Raw genomic sequence first — 21,285 nt, forward strand, 5'->3', positions numbered from 1 at the left:
CACACACACACTCTCTCACACTCACTCACACACACTCTCACACTCACTCACACTCTCACACTCACACTCACACTCTCACACTCTCTCACACAGAAGGCTTCTGCTGAAAACAATAAGCAACATTTTTTTTAATCAAGTGCAATTTGAATTGTATCCGTTGGCCTGTTCTGTACTTGCTATATTGCACTCATATTATTGGGAAATTACTTTATTTATACATTTTTTTATCCTGTTTCATTTTTAATTATGCCTTAAAGGCTTTTAATTGGCCTTAATGGTCATTATATAAAGTGGTTCAACATATTACAGCCTTGTTACTCTGCAATATATAGGAAAAAATATGAAAGATGTTGCACTATTTGCCAGCCAGATAATACTTGAATGCCAAGATGAATACAGTGGCTTAAAATAAAAGCTAATTTGACTAATTTCAGTGTTTTACAAATAACTGATACTTTTGCATATAGGCCCTGTCCCAAATCACACCCTAAACCCTCGCCGTCTTTTTCTGAGGCCACACTTTCGTGACGTAATGGCGCTTTGACTGTCGGGTAGAAGTCTGCTGTGGAGCTCGCCTCAGTGCAGGCTCGGCAGAAGTGCACATTGAGGGCGCATAGCGGCCACATAGGGGGCACTCGTGAGCACCCTTCTGATAGCTAAAATGACGAATGGGACACCCTACGGTCTTGTGGACTTAATGGACATGCGCACGCGGCAGCCATTGTAAGTCCGAAAGATCACAAGTGCACGTGAAGTGTGCCATTTGGGACAGGGCCAAAAATGTTTCTTTGGCCTTGTTCATTGGTGAGGCATTGGCCAATAAAATGGCTTCATTCGGACCCCAGCCCCACTCCCAGATCTGCTCTCTCACATCTGCATGTACAAGTGCACAAGCAAATTTTGCTACAGGAAAATCGTGAAAGGAGTGGCAAAAGTCAAAGCGCTGAGATTTGAAGTTGTACTGCAAGATCTGAGAGGTTGTACGTGCCGACTTGTGGTTGTACCTAATAACGCATTAAAATAATCTAACCTTGCGGTCATGAACGCATGAATTAACATTTCTGCATTTTACATTGAGAGCATAGATCATAATTTAGATATCGTTTTAAAATGGAAAAATGCGGTTTTACAAATGCTAGAAACATGGTTTTCAAAGGAAAGATTGCTATCGAATAGCACACCTAGGTTCCTAACTGATGGAGAGGAATTAACAGAGCAGCCATCAAGTGTTAGACAGTGTTCTAGGTTATTACATGCGGAGGTTTTTGGTCCGATAATTAACCTCTGTTTTGTCAGAATTTAGCAGTAGGAAATGACTACTCATCCAGTTTTTTATATCAACTATGCATTCCATTAGTTTTGCAAATTGGTATGTTTCACCGGGCCGCGAAGAAATATAGAGCTGAGTATCCTCAGCATAACAGTGAAAGCTAACACCATGTTTCTTGATGATATCTCCCAAGGGTAACATGTAAAGTGTGAAAAGTAACGGCCCTAGCACTGAGCCTTGTGTTACACCATACTGCACTTGTGATCAATATGATGCCTCACCATTCACTGCTATAAATTGATGACTGACAAATAAGTATGGTTTGAACCATGCCAATGCAATTCCACTAATGCCAACATAATTTTCTAGTCTATTCAAAAGAATGTTGTGGTCAATAGTGTTGAACGCAGCGCTAAGATCCAGTAGCACTAATAGATACAACCACAATCGGATGATAAGAGCAGGTCATTTGTAACTCTAATGAGAGCAGTCTCGGTACTATGATGTGGTCTAAATACGGTCTAAAAATCCTCATAGGTACAATTTTTCTCCAAGAAGGAACATAGTTATGAGGATACTTCCTTTTGTAATACTAATAAAATTAATGTACTTGCAGTCGGGTTCTTTTGCGAACGATATTCTACATCTGCTTTAGATGGTTGGAAGGCTAGCTTGCAGCAACTGTAGCAATGTTATAGACTTGCTTTCAGATTTGTATGATAACGATTACTTATCCACACAAAATATATACTTAAAACCATTTCACATGTTATTTTGGTTTATGTCATTCCCTGGATAATTTTAATATTTAAATTATTTCAGTTGTTGCTGTGATGATTGTAATAGTGAGTACATTGTGTATATTTACATGGAAGTATAGTTGTTCTGCAATAAAAAAGACAAACGTTGTGATTTTTTTTTACTATATGGGAAAAATTACATGGACACAAGTCATATCTTTATATTAAATATTCTCACATTAAGGCAAGTTTCACATCCATAAATGCTAGTGATCTGAAAAGAAACCCATTATTATCCAGTTTAAGAATAAAATGGCTCTACAATTACTTTAATTCCTCCGGTTTTTTTTCTTTAATTACGTACAATTACATAATTCCTCCTTTTTCTTTGTGAATTATCATTGATTGATATGATCAATCGTATTTTATTTTATAGGCTTAGGTTTATTTACACAAGTGCTCACAAATCAGTTTTTAACAGTAAAAGTTTTTTAATGTAAACAATATATTTATTATTTATTTATGAATTATATTGTATCATGTTTATCAAAATAAAGTGGAAAAATATAGACCCCATTTTATTGATATTTATATAGTACAAATTAAGCTTGTTTTGTTCAACTTTATTCTTAAACAGGCACTGTATTGAGCAGTAGATAAATTATTGAATGGAAAGGCTTTCTGTTACCACATGTAAATATCTAAAACGTTTGTTAATTATGACTGCTCCGTTTTCGACTCCTCCCTCGACTTCAAGCGGCAAATCTCGCCGATCGGTATTTGGTAAGTTCGTTTGAGATGCCAGATGCCTCTCATTGAATGAGGACGAGAGTAGACAGCTGCAGTCATCCTCTAATCGTATTTGTGGCAGACGTATAAGAGTCTGGGTGAACTCCATGCTGGTAGGGATAGCTCTTAACTATGCCGGTTGAACCTACCCTGCTGTGAGTCAGAACGGAAGTTGCTTGACGTCATGTGAAAAGGGTCTAATAATTAAAAAAAATAATTAAAATTTGTTTTTGTTCATTTATTTTACATTTTTCTGGTTTAATCACGATCAGATTTTTTCTAGATCCTGCATTAATAGCGGACTCGGGAAGTCAAAATAGAGCTAGTGATAACAAGGCGCTCTGATTGTTTTTGTTGTAGAGTACGATAGGGGATATATTCATACGTTATAGAAACGAAAATGATGGTGTATAAAATTGATTTTAAGATAAAAAAATAGACGATAAAAATTTACTTGACGGAGCTCAAACTCAAAACACACGGCAGCAATAATAACATAAATGTATATTTGTAAATATATAAATATATTCAATGCTTTTGCAGCATTGTGCTATGAAGCCAATCACAGACATATATGTTGATTTCTTGAACACATTGACCAATCCACTCACCGCTTTTTGTTGTGTGCGGAGTTCTGCAGGCTCGCAAATCCTCTCATTATAGAGAGTAGACACGGTGTAAATAAGAGCTTGAATGTGCAGTGTAGAGAGATTCACTGATTATAACAGAACTCCGTGAGATCGCGATGAATATAAAGGGAACGCTCGTTATGCATTTTCTAGGCTACAGGCTATATATTCCATTCATAATTTGAATAAAGGGTTTATTTTTAGAGGTGCAAAGAGGACCAACAGCCATGTACACGCTGTAAAGTTTCGCGAGTGACATCCGCGCGCTACGTGCGGTATTCACTTTCACAAGTGCAGGGATTGATATAGTAATTACAATGGACGGGACAAAAATATAATTTGTTTAAATATATGTGTTAAGCAATGTAAATTCACAATAATAAATGAATAGAAAAATATTTGAATTATTTATATTTAAATAATTATATCGAATGAAATATTTGCATCAAAATTCTATTAAAACACTGTTGCAATTATTTGTAAAAGTAATGACTTGTAAATCTTGCAAGTCAGCTATTCACAGTGCTTGCTATTCTTTTTATGGTGGTGCTTTCGAGCCATTGCTTACACATCTGCACTTCACTAATGAAGCAGTGAAATTGTTCTGGAACCAGGCACATGCACTTGTCACTTTATGCGTTTTTACTGATCAGAAAGCTATCTGATTTGTTAAAACTGTTCAATTTACAACTGGCCATATAAACGTATCTCCTCAAAATATGATCTTCAATTCCTGCGCTAATAGGGGAGAGAGTGCGTCATCACTGAGGAGAGAATTTAGTCTCACTACTTATAATGAAGATGAATGTGTTTTGAGCCCCTGGGTAGACTAATTTAAAATAATGTAATCATCTGGTTTTAGCTAGGTTTCTGTCAAACAGGGCACATCTAAGTTATGATCTGTGATCATATCAAAAAACGCTTTCAGAGGACATCTAATATTCATTAAGCCAAGCTTTATCATGTGCTTTATATGTGTATTATATCTGTTTTTATTTGCTGAACATCAATTAAATTTTTACCCTTAAATTGGTTTAGATGTTTTTTGTATCTGCTAGTTAGGGGAACAGACACAGTCTCTGTAGCACCGGTGGGCAAACTTTTTGACTCAAGGGCCACATAAAGTTTTTTTGAATGTAAGTGAGGAGCCGCATAGTACTGTTACCATTTCACCAGCTCCTTTCACCATGCCTGTCACAAGACCAGTCATCTCAGCACACTACATTTCCCATCATCCCCTCTGGCTACCACCTTCTCACTACTTATAATGAAGATGAATGTGTTTTGAGCCCCTGGGTAGACTAATTTAAAATAATGTAATCATCTGGTTTTAGCTAGGTTTCTGTCAAACAGGGCACATCTAAGTTATGATCTGTGATCATATCAAAAAACGCTTTCAGAGGACATCTAATATTCATTAAGCCAAGCTTTATCATGTGCTTTATATGTGTATTATATCTGTTTTTATTTGCTGAACATCAATTAAATTTTTACCCTTAAATTGGTTTAGATGTTTTTTGTATCTGCTAGTTAGGGGAACAGACACAGTCTCTGTAGCACCGGTGGGCAAACTTTTTGACTCAAGGGCCACATAAAGTTTTTTTGAATGTAAGTGAGGAGCCGCATAGTACTGTTACCATTTCACCAGCTACTTTCACCATGCCTGTCACAAGACCAGTCATCTCAGCACACTACATTTCCCATCATCCCCTCTGGCTACCACCTATGCACACTCCACAATCACCACACCTGTCTGCCATCAACCTTATCAGTTCCTCAACATAAGCCAGCACCAAACACACGTGGTTGTTGGGTCTCGTCATTCAGTACGGAACTACTTACCTGTGGATTACTTACCAGTGCATAGAACTGTCTTTACCTTCGTCTTCTTTGACATCTGTGTATCACCATCGGCCTACCTACAGCCCTTCAGAATCAGAATCAGAATCAGAATGAGCTTTATTGCCAGGTATGTTTACACATACGAGGTCAAAGCTGTTTCTGTAAAGCTGAGCTCACGTGCGCTTGCGGAGGAATGTAAACACTCACGAGAATGAACGAGCAAAACTCCCGCGGCGAATAGAACGGCTTGCAGTTAACGAAGAGCGCTTCTAGATCGGGACAACACATCTTCTTTAACGCTGTAACATCTGTACACCACCTTTCGTTGATGTAAAAACATGTCCCACCGCCGTGTGATTTCCCCGTTGATTCTGCTTCGCGGTCTGCTCTAAACAGCTGAAAGCCGGCAGATGTAGCGTGCTGTCCGGAATAGCGTCATTTAGCCAGGTTTCCGTGAAACACAGAGCAGCAGAGTTTGAAAAATCCTTGTTTGTCCTGGTAAGCAGAAGAAGTTTGTCCGTTTTGTTGGGTAGAGAGCAGAGATTCACCAGATGGATGCTAGGCAACGGCGTTCGAAATCCGCGCTGCCTGAGCTTCACAAGCATGCCGGCTCTCTTCTCCCATCTGAGGCGGCCGTGTGCGGTGCCATCTTACAAAATACAAATACAGCAACTCCTCTCCAGAACCTGCTCCATAGATCATTCTCACTCCAGTATCATCACAGTCACAATCTGCTTACCAGAAACTCACCTGCTCTCTGCCAGAGTGTTGTTTAAATAAAACTGTTCAGACGATTACCTGTGTTTGTTCCGTGTTTTTTATTCAAAAACTGACACTCAGTTACTATGTGGAAGTATACATGACAGTTCTATTCTTGTACCATCTCTACCTTGTTTTTTATGAGCACAAAATGAGCATATATAAGTCAATTGATGTACAAGTCACATTTTATCATTTCATTCAGGAATAATGTATAAATGAAATGTTTCCAAAGATAAACATGTATTTTTGTTCCCATCACTCAATCCTTTAAATTTAGCAATACTCAGAACAGAAAAATGAACAAAAATATAAGTATAAAAAACTGCAGTTATGGTCTCATTCACTATAAACAAAACAAATTTATATAAAGCGAAACTGAAACTAGCGGCGTTGATTGCTTTACCGCTTTGAAATATAAATCACAGCACGTTTCAGATTGTATAACATTTATAATCCGTAAAACAGCAGAACCAAAACCCAAATACAGATTGACTAAGTAAATAATAATAGCTAATAAACAGGATAAAAAACAACAAACTATATCTATGTTTTTCCCATGAATTTTTATTACCTATGAAAAGCTTTCTTTCTTTCTTTCTTTCTTTCTTTCCTCCGCTCTCTCCTACAAACACACACACACATACAGTACAGACACGTGGAACAAACACACACACAGAAACTTGTCAGCATTGACCCGCGACCAGAGGCGTCATGCCCATTCAAACCGAGGGCACGGGCCCCCTCAGATTTTCGAGCCAAGTGGATTTGGAATGCAGCCTCCAAAAGACAAAAATAGCCAAATTATATTTTTTATATTTGATACAATCACACTGGTGTGATGTGCGGCACATCACCTGCTAAATTCAAATCTGCGTACGCTGACTGGCGCAGAGCCAGAGACAGACGCGTTTTAGAGCGCTGAGCATTATAACCAATCACACATGATTCTGTTGAGCTTATTAATGTAATGGCCAATCAGAGGCGTTCAGATGAGTCATCGCTGAAACACCGGAGTTCACTGACTGAATTCTGCTCTCTGGCGAATTAATTCTCTCATCAGAAACAACGAAGTGCAGATGTGCGTACGATGTACGAAGTAAGATATGCATTTCACAGTGCAAACAGCTTCAGTACTTTACTGCCCGTGACAGTAAAACAGTTGTGCAACTGAAAAGCTACATGACATTTCTCAATAACGCCACTGTTTTTGAAGAAGTTTAACTTACAGATTCGATTTTTGCTGCTGCCAAAAAAAATAAAAAAAATGCTGAGACGAACATGCAGTAGGCTACTCTGGTCATTGACACACGCTTCTCTACCTCTCCGTTAATCAGCAACGGGATCTTGCGATGGAGAACCGTGTTCTTGACGGCTATAGAAGGGTGGGCTGGCAGATATCCTGGCTGGGCATTTTTTAGCCATCATATCATCATATAGTCTAGAAGATATTTGTATCGTAGATATTGCTATATTATATGTACACTGAAAAAAGCTTTCATGGGCAGCCTAGAATATCATGCACTTTCACAGCAAAATAAAGTTTTTATTTTCTTTATTGAATTGTAAAAAAAAAAATAAAAAAAAATCTTTGTTCTCTTTCTCTGGATCATTGTTTCAACACTGGTGATTCTTTTCAACTAACTTTTTTATTTATACCAAACAAGGCCGTAATCATGTCTAGAACATTGGGGGAACCAATTGTTTTGGGGAAAATATAAAGACCAGACCTTCATGGTAATGGTACTTATTTAAAGAAATAAATAAAGGATTTAAAATAATTTAGGGGAATAAATTAAAAGAAGAAAAAAGAACAGTAAAAGAGCAAGAATAAGAATTTTAAAAGAACAATAAGAAGGGGAACGCTACGTTTCTTACAGTCGAGCCGACTGTTGCTATAGTAACGAACGCAACTTTCATCGCACAAGCTCTTTACTTTCAGTTGTCATTCTTACATTCAGCATTAACAGCAAGCCAAAAGGGGTAAGCTTTCAACTGAACTGTATAGCCTACATGCATTTTAGACGCTTATTTTATGCTCTTGCCCCATCCATGCAATCAGGGCCGGCCCAGGTTCTGTTGATGCCCTAGGCGAGATTTTAGACTTCCGCCACCCACTCCCCCACTAAAAAAATTCTGAAAATGCAGATTTTTCAAAACTTTACTATAATATAACATAACAAATACTGATAAGTTTTAACATAAATAAGTAGTAAATAAATTGTGATAATAAATAAATGGAGATGTTGAAGTGCCTTGTAGGTATTTTATGAGGGAATCTGTTAAAATAGCCTATTGAAGAGACCAGACATGAGATACTCCCACAACTATGCCTACAGTGACAAGTACTTAAGTACTTCTCTTAACAGAGAAATATGAGCAATATGAAATGCCTAAAATAGTCTAACAGACAACAAAGGCAACAAAATAAAGGCTACATTTTGTAATTTATTTGTAGATGTTAGCCAGCTAGCTAGCAAGTTAGTCTAATTATCATACCCATACCTTTCATTTCAATTTTGTGCATACAGTGGAAAATGACATACTTAAACTTAATTATTTCATTTTATGAATGCTAGATTATAGTTCTAGTCATGGTCTTTTTCAAAAGACATTTAGACATTTTTTTGGTGAATTAAAAGCAAGCAGTAATGTAACTGAAATTAAAACAACCTTACAGAAGCTTTACATTACAGAATTTATTTTAAAGAAAATAAAGTAAAATTAAATAAGCAGTTAACTCAAGTAAAAACATTCCACGGTGTCAGTGTTGCCAGTTAAGATGTTCTAAAAAGGCTATTTCAAGATACTACATAAACATCACGGGCTAATACAATCACGTTAACTTGTGATTTTTACCTCTATATTGATATTTTTTCTGCTCCTCTTTGCGTCGCTTCCTGCCTTGTGACCCTGATAATTACATTTTTTCACTCATTTTTTAGAAATGATACTTTAAGAGCACATAAATGGCAAAACTATTTTAACTGCGTGCGCCATGCATAATTAATACGTTATGATGATGTATTATAATTACATCATAACACAGAAAGTGTTTAAATTAGTCCAACATGACATGTTGTCAAATCTTTCATTGATGTCAATTTTATTTTATTCTAACATTATTTTAATCAGTTCGATGCACGTTATTGAATGAGTGTATTTTTTAGAACATTAAAATTGCTCAGGTAATTTCAGTGGTAGGCTATGATACATATTCATATAGCCTATTAAACTCCCTGCAACTCGCAAACTCCCTGTGATAGCACGCAAATATTTTTGCCTGTTTTCGCTCATTGTCATGCCTCTGCTTTTCTGCAACAGACTGAAGCCGCGTGAATTCAGCGCGCCTTGCATTCAGTGGTAAATAATCCATTGTGATTTGCTGTCATCACAGCCCAGAGCACAGCACAGCAGATTGATGGAATTGCAATTCGGTCCTACAAATGGCGGCCGCACCACTGTGTGACGTCACATGAAACCTATGAATTGAAGAGATCAGACATGAGCTACTCCCACAACTATGCCTACAATGACAAGTACTTATTACAACAAAGAGAAATATGAGCAATATGAAATGCCTAAAATAGTCTAACAGACAACAAAGGCAACAAAATAAAGGCTACATTTTGTAATTTATTTGTAGATGTTAGCCAGCTAGCTAGCAAGTTAGTCTAATTATCATACCCATACCTTTCATTTCAATTTTGTGCATACAGTAGAAAAGGACATACTTAAACTTAATTATTTCATTTTATGACTGCTAGATTATAGTCCTAGTCATGGTCTTTTTCCAAAGACATTAAACACTTTTTGGTGAATTAAAAGCAAGCAGTAATGTAACTGAAATTAAAACAACCTTACAGAAGCTTTACATTACAGAATTTATTTTAAAGAAAATAAAGTAAAATTAAATAAGCAGTTAACTCAAGTAAAAACATTCCACGGTGTCAGTGTTGCCAGTTAAGATGTTCTAAAAAGGCTATTTCAAGATACTACATAAACATCACGGGCTAATACAATCACGTTAACTTGTGATTTTTACCTCTATATTGATATTTTTTCTGCTCCTCTTTGCGTCGCTTCCTGCCTTGTGACCCTGATAATTACATTTTTTCACTCATTTTTTAGAAATGATACTTTAAGAGCACATAAATGGCAAAACTATTTTAACTGCGTGCGCCATGCATAATTAATACGTTATGATGATGTATTATAATTACATCATAACACAGAAAGTGTTTAAATTAGTCCAACATGACATGTTGTCAAATCTTTCATTGATGTCAATTTTATTTTATTCTAACATTATTTTAATCAGTTCGATGCACGTTATTGAATGAGTGGATTTTTTAGAACATTAAAATTGCTCAGGTAATTTCAGTGGTAGGCTATGATACATATTCATATAGCCTATTAAACTCCCTGCAACTCGCAAACTCCCTGTGATAGCACGCAAATATTTTTGCCTGTTTTCGCTCATTGTCATGCCTCTGCTTTTCTGCAACAGACTGAAGCCGCGTGAATTCAGCGCGCCTTGCATTCAGTTAATAAAAGAAAAATGTTGCAATTTTCTGGTGTTATTGTATTATTGTTGGGGCAGTCTCCAGCTATATCTTACACTTCTCAAAATACAGTCCGCTTCAGAATGGTTTTAATCACTGCATACAAAAATTAATGCAATCTTTATCTAATTCTGATTGGGTGGGCAAGACAGTCATTTGGGTGGGCTCAGCCCACCCCTGCCCATGTCTGGAGCCGGCCCCAGAGAACACTGTAACAAGTTCCCATGGATTATGATGAATTTTTGTATACTGTTTATATTATATATTTTATATACATAGGAAAGAGGGCCTAAACATTTATTTTGCCTATGACGATATTACTGAGCGCAATCTAATTCTGATTGAATATCCTGTATGCATAACTGTTATATACAGCATTACAGGCTACCACGCCATCTATTGGATTTTGCTGATATTGTATCAAATTAGTAATTTTGAAGTCGGACCAACTGCATCATGGGCCGGCTGAAAGTAGCAGGTGGTCCGTAGTTTGCCCCCCTCTGCTCTATAGTATGGTATCTAGGTGAAAGAGTCTCTGTGTGCTGAGAATTAACTGACTTCTGTGATGTGAAGCGGCTAGCAGATGGTCGGTTTAGCCAGTCTGTCTGCTTCCTGACCTGGGCCCCAGTTAGTCAAGTACAAACTTGAACACTATGTGCCATATTTCTAGTGAGAAGAGCGGCACCACCCCTGAAGGGATGAAGACCATCTCTTTTCAACAGGTCAGGTCTGCCCCAAAAACTCATCCAATTGTCTATGAAACTTATATTATTCTGCTGGCACCACTTAGACACACCAAAGTACGAATATTAAATGAATATTACAAATATATTAATTTAACAGGTTCTTAAAAAATGGCACAACACAAAACGAGTCACACACAGGTGGCAGAACAAGGCTCCACAGGACCACAAATTACTCCAAGGCAGGCAAGAGAATAAAAAATAAAAAAAGACTAATAAAAGAAAATAAGTAGCAAATGATGATTAAATTTAACCAACACAAATAACTTAATATCAACCAAAAATGCAAACAAAAGATCAGGACTAAGAACTAAATGAATACTAAAATAAAAGTGGAGACAAAAACAGACCAAATCCAAAAACCAAGGAGCACGACAAGAGCATAGAATTACAAGAGACAAGACTAGGGCAAGACTAGAGCACAAGATCAAACAGGCAGGGAGACAGGAACACATACTCAGCCACATCCACAGACAGAAACAAAGACAGTGACAGAGAGGGTAAGTATGACCATGAACTGGCAAATACAAAAAGGGCAAGGAGAACTATAAATAGGGAGGAAGGCACACAAGGAACAGGCGAGCACAATTAAACCAACAAGGGCTAAAAAGAGGGTGTGGTAAAGAGGAAACGAGGAGGGGCTAGAGGAGCACATGGCTGAGAAAAACCATCAACAAAGCCAGGTGCTGATACACAAGACAGACACAGGAAACAAACACAAGACAAATGGAGTGTCAGAAGTGGCAGAACCCCGACACTACCCCCCTCCCAACGGACGCCTCCTGGCGTCCTAGCCCAACATCCAGACCTTGGTTACAGAATGGTCGGTGCCCAGATAGTACAGAAAATGGGGGGAGGGGGTAAAGTCAGGGTCATGAGCAGGCAGCACTGGGGCTGGAGCAAATTCTGGCAACTCACAGGCTGCAGAAGACTGTACAGGAACATCTTCAGAGGTAATAACAGGGAGAGCAGTAGGCTCGGGGACAGCCTCCACAGGTGGAACATGACTAGCAGGAAAATCTTCTGAGGGACTTGTCAGAAACAGCCGAGAACTGGTCTGGTGTGATCTCAGTGGATACAACTTGACTAGCAGGAACAACCTCTGTGGGCTTGACAAGACAAACAGGAACACATCTCCTTGGCCATGACCCAACTGGCAAGGACAACCTCAGAGGACATAACAGGACAGACAGGAACAGTTTATATGGCCATAACTTGACAGGCAAGAACACCGTCTAAGGCCATGACCCAACTGGCGGTAACAACCTCTGTAGGCGTGACAGGACAGGCAGGAATAGTCTCCATGAACATGACTGGCAGGTACCACTTCAGTGGATCTGACATAACAGGCAAGAACCTTCTCGATGGACTTGACATAACCGACAAGAACATCTTCTATGGACATAACATAACAGGAGTGATCTCTGGGGACTTGACACGACTGACAGAATAAATGACAACATTGATCAGCCAACACAGGGTTAAGTGAAGCTGACTTGATTGACTCGGAGGTGGCTACAATGGCCTGGGTCAACACAGGAATGACTTGACTGCAATTGGGATGGCCACATCAGTCTGGATCAACTCGGAAGTCTGGAACGGATTTGACTGACTTGGATAACTGTAGTGGTCTCAGGAATGATTTAAACAGACTTGCTAGAAGCAAGGATGGCTGCGGCAATCTCAGTGGACTCTGTGTCTGTTAAACCAGCTTCAGACACTCCTGTGATGGCCACAGCGGTCTCAGTCGGCTCAGACACAACTGGAACATACTTGACTTTAGCAAGGATAGCAGCAGCAGTCAGTCAACTCACAGGTGTTTGAAACTGGCTTGACCGATTCAGGAATGGCACCAGCTCAGAGAAATGGTACGGACTAGACTGGATCAGGGATACCTGCAGTAAACTTGATCAAATCAAGGGTGCCTGGAACTTGTTTGACTGACCCAGGGATAGCTGCAGCAATCTCAGTCAACTCAGGGATATCTGGAACTGACAAGACAGGATTAATGGAGCAGAATTGACTAAATTAGAAAAAAAAAACAAAAAAAAAACACTGGAGTAGTGAAGCTCATCTGCTGGGTCCTGACTTTGGCCGGTTCGTAATGTCAGGGATCTGGAAGGAGGACCCAATCGCAGTGTGAGTAACAAGGGTTGCTTGACAAAACAGACCGATACAAAAGGGTAGTGAGGTGCACAGGTGATACCACAACAGGAACACAGGAAACAGAGACAGCTAGGGAAGGCCACTGGAACTGCTTCAGACATCAACTGGCAGAATACTTTAGCAGCAGAGGGGGCAGCAAGACCAGGCTGGTGGGGAGAGCAGAGCAAGGCACTATAGAGCTGAGCTCAGATACTTGTTGACCGTAAACTCTGAAGCACCCCAGATGCCAGGCAAGGGTACCAGTGGGCTGGAACAGGTCAGAACAGGAACTCGAACACCACCACCACAACAACAACAACAACGACAGAACAAGGCTCCACAGGACCACAACTTACTCCAAGGCAGCCAAGAGAATAAACAAAACAAAAGGACTAATAAAAGAAAATAAGTAGCAAATGATGATTAAATTTAACCAACACAAATAACTTAAAATATCAACCAAAAATGCAAACAATAGAATGTAATAGAATTACAAGAGACAAGACTAGGGCAAGACTAGAGCACACGATCAAACAGGCAGGGAGACAGGAACACATACTCAGCCACATCCACAGACAGCAACAAAGACCATGACAGAGAGGGTAAGAATGACCACAAACCAGCAAATACAAAAAGGCAAGGAGAACTATAAATAGGGAGCAAGGCACACAAGGAACAGGTGAGCACAATTAAACCAACAAGGGCTAACAAGAGGGTGTGGTAAAGAGGAAACAAGGAGGAGGGGCTAGAGGAGCACATGGCTGAGAAAAACTATCAACAAAGCCATGTGCTGACACACAAGACAACATAGACACAGAAAACAAACACAAGACAAATGGAGTGATATTAATGTGTAAGGACCACGCAATTGGCCAAACGGAGGTATCCAATGGTGGCTGAAGGTTTCCTGCGTGTTCAATCTTTTCAGTGCGCAAAGTTATTAAATTTAAGTTAAATTCTAATCAGACTCCAATTTATTATGACCTCGAATTTATGTTAGCATGCCAATTATTATTGATCATGTATAGGATAATTTATCTAGACATATGATTAATCTATTTAACTCTTTAATCTTATTGTACTCGTTCATTCGGATTCTCATGTCGCTCAGAGATCTCGCATCGGCCATTAGCAGACTAATGCCATTAGCCCTTACAGTCTAAGAACACTTGAACTAATACCAAGTGTTAGCCGGATCTCTAAAGATCCAGTTTGTGCGCCCTATGCTCCATCTCAACTGGATTTTAGTCCATTACTAGCCTGACGCAAAAATACGGTAACAAGGATACAATGTAATCTACTAGAATCAATAATTTCAGAGTAAACAGAATCAATTCAAATGTAACAATTTATTATACATACTGTATTTACAGTCAGGTAAATATGTATTATGCCAATTGCATAGTCAATTCAGAGATATCAAATCAACACAAGACATCAAATTCTCAAAGATAAATGTAAGAGTAAAAGATGCATACCTGACTTGAGGAAAATACTTAGTATAGAGTTTGTGTGAAAACTCCACACTACGGGCTCATCTGACTACAGAAGCCCCCGATCTTCTTGCAACATTCACTTAAGTACTCAGGCCAAGACAAACATCCTCCAAATGGAGACAGGAACTAACCATTGGAATTTGCATTGATCAAGTCCTAGACGTGGAGAGTTTACACCTTTTGGGGACAGATGGTAATTTGCATGAAAGACACTGGGAAATGACACACCCTCTACAGTGAGCAACATATCTCTAAACTCTTAGGATCTGTATTACCTTTTAGTCTACTTAGACCATTGTACCAGACGACTTGAGACAATTCAAATGATTCCAAACATGACTGTGAATATCACTTGCATTCATGTTGAACATTATATTATGCTGTTGACCATTCTGAGTGAGTGGAGTGAGGGGAAGGAAGTGGATGAACAGGATATGTGAGAAAGGAGCTTTTCCCACATCTTCTCTCAGTGAGATGTCGAGACGGATGTCTGTATGTTAATACACTGTGTTTGTATATTGTCCGTATCTCAGAATATCAAAGTGTCTGAGGTTCTTCAAGTCTTACAAATGTATGTGCCATATGGGGACGCCTGTGTGAACCTGAGGAAAACTGACTTTATACATCTTCTAAAAATCACCAAAACACCAGCTGACTCAAACACATTTAGACTTTAAAGAGACTTTAAACTTTCAAGTTTCTTGGTTCCAATGACATTCTCTGTTAATATTGCCTCATGCTCTTTATCGCAGCTATTTGCCGGAGCAGCTGTGGTGATGGTTTCTGCTCCAGACCCAACATGTGTACATGTCCTGGTGGCCAAATAGCCCCAACCTGTGCCAACAAATCATGTACGTTTTTCCAGATATCTTCATTCAAATAGGTTTCTAAAGAAAAAGAAATACTGTAAGACAGAAAAGGTAGTGACGTCCACATGCCATGTAAAGCAGTCCTAACCTGTCATAACATGAACCATTTGTGATTATAAAGTCTTTCTGTCTGCTTTCTTTTCTGGTTAAAGCCCAACACTGCAATATCAGATGTATGAATGGAGGGCTGTGTGAAGATGACCATTGCCAGTGTCCAAAGGGATTTACAGGAAGCTTCTGTGGACAGCGTGAGTTCAAGTTCAAGTTAAGTTTATTTCTAGTGCACGTTTAAGCGTAGAACAAGGCAGACCAAAGTGCTGCACAACAAACAATAAAATGCCTCAAAAGTATGGCTACGACTTAGCTGTACATTGGTGTATCTGATCTATGTCTTACTTCCATCCTCGCTGGACAACCTGCTTCTTCTTCATGTCGTCTGAGACATGGGCTCATCATTGGCTTGTTTTCGAATTCCATAAATTCTCTGTCAAGCTTTACTCAGGTCTCTTCACTGTCACCCAGTCACATTCAAACACTGCTTCAAGATTCCTGTCCTTAATCAAACTCAAAGTAAATCCAAAGACAGCAAATTTACCTGCAATACTAATACACAGGACTTGTTATTTTGATTATGTACAGGAGCAAGAAGCCCATCTAGGTGTACAGTAACATCCTGGCTAGGCATTAACTGAACTGAGGTCTCATTGTAGAGTAAAAGCATGTAGAAGACCATAGACTGAGGGTCAGCTGATGTTCACAAAACAGCACAGACTGCTGGAGGTTATCAGGGTTCTCCAGAGTTGCAGGTGATATAAATCATCCAGAGAACCAGCCGTTTCTGTAGTAGTTCAAGGCTTTGCTTATAGACAATTGAGGGCAAGCCAAAGCTCTTGGCTCATCTATTTGGCACTCAGCTAATGTTAAAAGTCTTTGATTCTGGGTTTAAAGCCATGGCCTTTCGCCAGTGCTTTGGAATGCAAGATGAGCAACATTAACCTGTATGGACGCTACCTGTGTTAACAGCCATCCTGTAGTAAGCCAGCCATAAGTCGCTGTTCATTTATCGTGAAGTGTCCTAGACTTTCAGGTTAAGATGATTTAAATGTTTTTCACGTAGGACACATAACACACATGCCCGACCTAATTTATCTTTAAATTGATTCTTTATACAAAGAATTTAGCACACTTCCATCATCAGATCATGCAGAGCAAGTACAATATATATTGGCTTTTATCTGAAGAATGGTTGTGATCTATAGTTATTTGATCCTTACAAGGATCAGACTTATGATTTGTCATATTCATATTAATTTCAATGAGAGTAAAACTGAAATAATTGTGTTTGGTCCGTCGGATTCTCGTAGTACACCGAAAGTAAATCTTGGCGATTTAACCTCTTCCGTGAAGCCTTGGGTAAAAAATCTGGGTGTTATTTTTGATGATGGTTTAAAATTTGATAAACAGATAAATACGGTGGTGAAGTCCTGCTTTTTTCAGCTTCGACTTCTAGCAATAGTAAAACCTATTCTGTCTAGTAAAAATTTTGAAAAAGTAATTCATGCTTTTATTACATCTAGATTAGACTACTGCAATTCGCTGTATTTTGGGATTGGTCAGTCAGCCCTATCCCGCTTGCAGCTAGTTCAAAATGCAGCTGCAAGGCTTTTAACGAGTACCAAAAAACGGGATCATATTACACCAGTTTTACGTTCTCTGCACTGGTTGCCTGTGTGCTATCGAGTTCATTTTAAAATTCTTCTCTTAGTGTTTAAATCATTAAATGGTTTGGCCCCTGCTTATTTGTTTTTGGATCTAACTTGACTTGAAATAACTTTGTTTCCAACATTTCCCATGTCCTCCATTTCATTATGACCTATATCTGGCGGACTAATCTTCTCATTAGTTGCTATGGGTATGGAATTATTTCTTGCTTAATGACAACCCAGTCAGCAAATTTCCTTTGGCGCGCTCCCATGTCCTCCATTTCATTATGACCTATATCTGGCGGACTAATCTTCTCATTAGTTACTATGGGTATGGAATTATTTCTTGCTTAATGACAACCCAGTCAGCAAATTTCCTTTGGCGCGGATCTGGCCCATATCAACAGCTAAAGTGTCAAAAGAAAATTCCCTCCAATTCTAAATCCATGGCTAAACATATACGGTTAAAGTTTGGTCCATATGTGCTCAGCCATGCCATACCTAGGCCAAATGTGACAGCTATCAGCCACATTTGGCCCAAACGCTCTTGCTATCTGGGAAGGGGCCTTACTTTAACAATCTAAGCACAAGGTCTAAAGCGCACGGCGCAGGTGCACTTAGGGCGTGTCCGAATCCACTTTTGCTAGTTGAACGACGGGAAAAATGGTCGGCGCACCCGGCGCATGCTCTAAAAGGGTTGTTCATATTCTCTCTTAATGAGTCATGGGAGTGTTTTGGGCGTAACGTGCAATAAACCAATCAGAGTCTCATCTCCCATTCAAGTCAGTTGTGCTCGAGCCATGGCGGATTCGCTAATTACATGGCGGAATTTGCAAGAGCAAAGACTGAACGCATCTCCAGAGAGAGAATCTACGGGGCACAATAATAATGTTTTACATTGTAATCCTTTCATTTTTAATATTTGGCATGTTTGTGTGCTGCTGTGTGTGTAATAAGCAGAGTGTACATGCATTGTTCACCCACCTATAGGCGCATATTACTAACGCGCACTTTAAATAACAACAACAACAAAAAAAAGATTGCGCCGTTGAATTTAGACCAGGTTTCAGTTGATCAATGGTGCAATCGTTTTCATTTGCCTCAAAATAGCAACGCGCCTGAACACACCTGGTTTTCAGACCAGCACGCACAACTAGCGCACAAAAGGGCCCAAATGCATTTGCTATTTAAACAACGTGGCGCAGGACGTGAAAATGATAACTGCGTTGGGCTGAAACTGGCAAAAAAACACTTGCATCGCACCTGTCGCCGCATTGCGCCGGGTGTATGATAGGGCCCAAGGACATCAATTCTTTTTAGGGGTATTAAATGAATAATTCACCCAAAAATGAAAATGTGCTGAAAATTTGCTCGCCATCTGGCAATCCAAGATCAGGATGAGTTTGTTTCTTCATCATATTTGTAGAAATGTACATTGCATCAGTGTCTCAGCAATGGATGCTCTGCAGTGAATGGGTGCCGTCAGAATGAGAGTCCAAACAGATGATAAAAACATCACAATAATCCACAGCACTCCAGTCCATCAGTTAATGTCTGCCCAAAATAAACAATCCATCATTAAGACATTTTTTTAAACTAAAATATGAGTCCATAATCCATTATAATGCTTCCTCCAGTGAAAAAGTGGTCTGGTCTGAATCAGGAGAGAAATCTGCACAGATCAAGCAGCATTTACAAGCCAAAACAGCTCTAAACAAATATGTGGCTGTAGTTTGATGTGAGAGACAACAGGAGATGGACTTTTTCACCGGAGGAAGCGTTATTATGGATTATGGACGTACTCTATGAAAAAATAACTTCTACATTTATACTTCCTTTATTTATGCAAATTGGGGTGTAAATTCAGCTGCATTTTCATAACGTTGGGTAACACTTTATTTCGATAGTCCACTTTAGACATTCTATTAACAGTAAGTAACTTTGCAACTACATGTCAACTAGCAGTTAGTAGAGTATTAGTAGACTGTCTGCTTAATATCTTCTAACACTTTCTTTGTCAACTTATTCTACTAACCCTAAACCTACCCTAACAGTCTACTCTGAAAGTTAGTAGAAATGTAGTTGCAAATTAATGAGAATTAGTTGACGTAGTTACAAAGTTACTTATAGTTATTAGAATGTCTAAAGTGGACTATCGAAATAAAATGTAACCTAAAGTTGTTTTTCTCTCTGTCTATGAGCTGAATGTCTGATCATCTGTACAGGAGCAGACACACATGTACAACAGCATTACAGCTTTTCTAGATTCTGTCATTAAGATGCATCTTTCATCAGAGGACAGTTCATTTTTCCATATATTAGGAGAATAATGTCCAATAATGTCCACTATGTCCAATATTCTTACTTGCCTGGGGAATAATGCGATGTTTTTTTCAGAAAAGATCCTGAATATTGTGCTTTGTAACTTTTGTGGATATGTCAGATTACCGAACAGGGCCATGCTTCATCCGGGTGCACAGCAGGCAGTGTGCAGCTCAGAGCAGTGGCTTTGTGTGCAGTAAGGCACTGTGCTGTGCCACGGTGGGACAAGCGTGGGGTCACCTGTGTGAGCTGTGCGCTCCGCTCAGCTCATCCTGCAGCAGAGGATTCACGCCAAATAGCCGCACAGGAGCCTGCCAAGGTGAGCACTGATTCTATTACATTATTAAAATGTGTAACGTGCAGACAGTGGGAGTGTTCAGAGAACCAGTTTGAAAATGTATTTTTGTGGCACAGATATTACACACTTTACCCTAAAGAGTAAGTTGGTCAACAGTATCCATTAACGGTCATGATTCAAGTGCTCAGCACGGTTGTAGTTGAGAACAGTCGAGACCCAAGTGTCCACATGCTCCATTACAAGAAAAATGAAATGAAAATATGGCCTTGAACTCTGACTCAAGACTTTTGACTTTTTCACCAGTGTCTTGAATTTAATGTCAACAGCAGCTAGCAGCCAGTGTGGCGACAAAGAGAGGTGTAAAGTGAAATCTCCTAGGCTCAAGATCTCAAGATGTTGTTCAGCATACATATGCATGACTGCATGGTCTGTGAAGTTAAGCAGCTGTAAGGATCCACCCGCCAGCCCAAAAAGCGGAATCCAGCGGCCTGGTCGAAGGTTTAATGCGTATTCGGTCTTTTACTTGCGCTTCTGAATTGATCAGGACTTAGTTTAAATTTTGTCTAGCTCCGTGTTCAATCTGACTCCCAATTTCACGTGATCAGTTTTTAATTAGAAATATTGCTTAGAAATATTGCCTAAATCTAATGATCACAAATATTAATTTAGATATTTGATTATTCCGGACTCAATACTTTCAATTATCCGTTCACTGGGGACCTAATGTCTCTTTTAAGTCTCACGTTGGCCTTACGTGGATCTTACATGTAACAAAATATATACAAATTAACACCTAAATAGGGACATAGTAGTATACTTAAAGTATGATGTAAAGTTCACTTAAAGAAAACTTACGAGTATACTTGCTAAAATGCTACTACAAGTATTTAATTAGTAAACTATCAGCATACCTGTAAGTAAGCATACCAACGTCACGTGGCCGAGGCTTCGTCTGTACGCTTTTCCCCTGATCGCTCTGCTCCCGGGAGTTCTGGAGCTCCATGGTTAGGGCATTCCTTTACCCGATGGTCGGGTATGTCCCTAAGGTGCACACTTCTTCGCCAGGGCCTATAGTACTTCAGGCATTCTGTCCTCCTACGTTCCAGGAAGTAGGC

At 39.2% G+C, this 21,285-nt stretch overlaps 1 protein-coding gene across 1 annotated transcript in view; it reads left to right on the forward strand.

Annotated features, from left to right (window-relative positions):
* Window positions 1-20,191, forward strand: part of fbn2a (fibrillin 2a) — a gene marked incomplete at its 3' end in the record, with an annotated part of 23,360 nt that extends 3,169 nt beyond the window's left edge. Inside the window, exons 3-5 of the mRNA XM_016536684.1 lie at window positions 15,731-15,829; window positions 16,000-16,095; window positions 19,994-20,191. Of these exons, the coding sequence (XP_016392170.1) occupies window positions 15,731-15,829; window positions 16,000-16,095; window positions 19,994-20,191 (393 nt within the window). The remainder of the gene's footprint in view (window positions 1-15,730; window positions 15,830-15,999; window positions 16,096-19,993) is intronic.
* Between the last annotated feature and the right edge of the window lie 1,094 nt (window positions 20,192-21,285).

Source organism: Sinocyclocheilus rhinocerous, unplaced genomic scaffold (genome assembly GCF_001515625.1).
Source record: "Sinocyclocheilus rhinocerous isolate Xijiao unplaced genomic scaffold, SAMN03320098_v1.1 scaffold3777, whole genome shotgun sequence".
NCBI classification, from domain to species: domain Eukaryota; kingdom Metazoa; phylum Chordata; class Actinopteri; order Cypriniformes; family Cyprinidae; genus Sinocyclocheilus; species Sinocyclocheilus rhinocerous.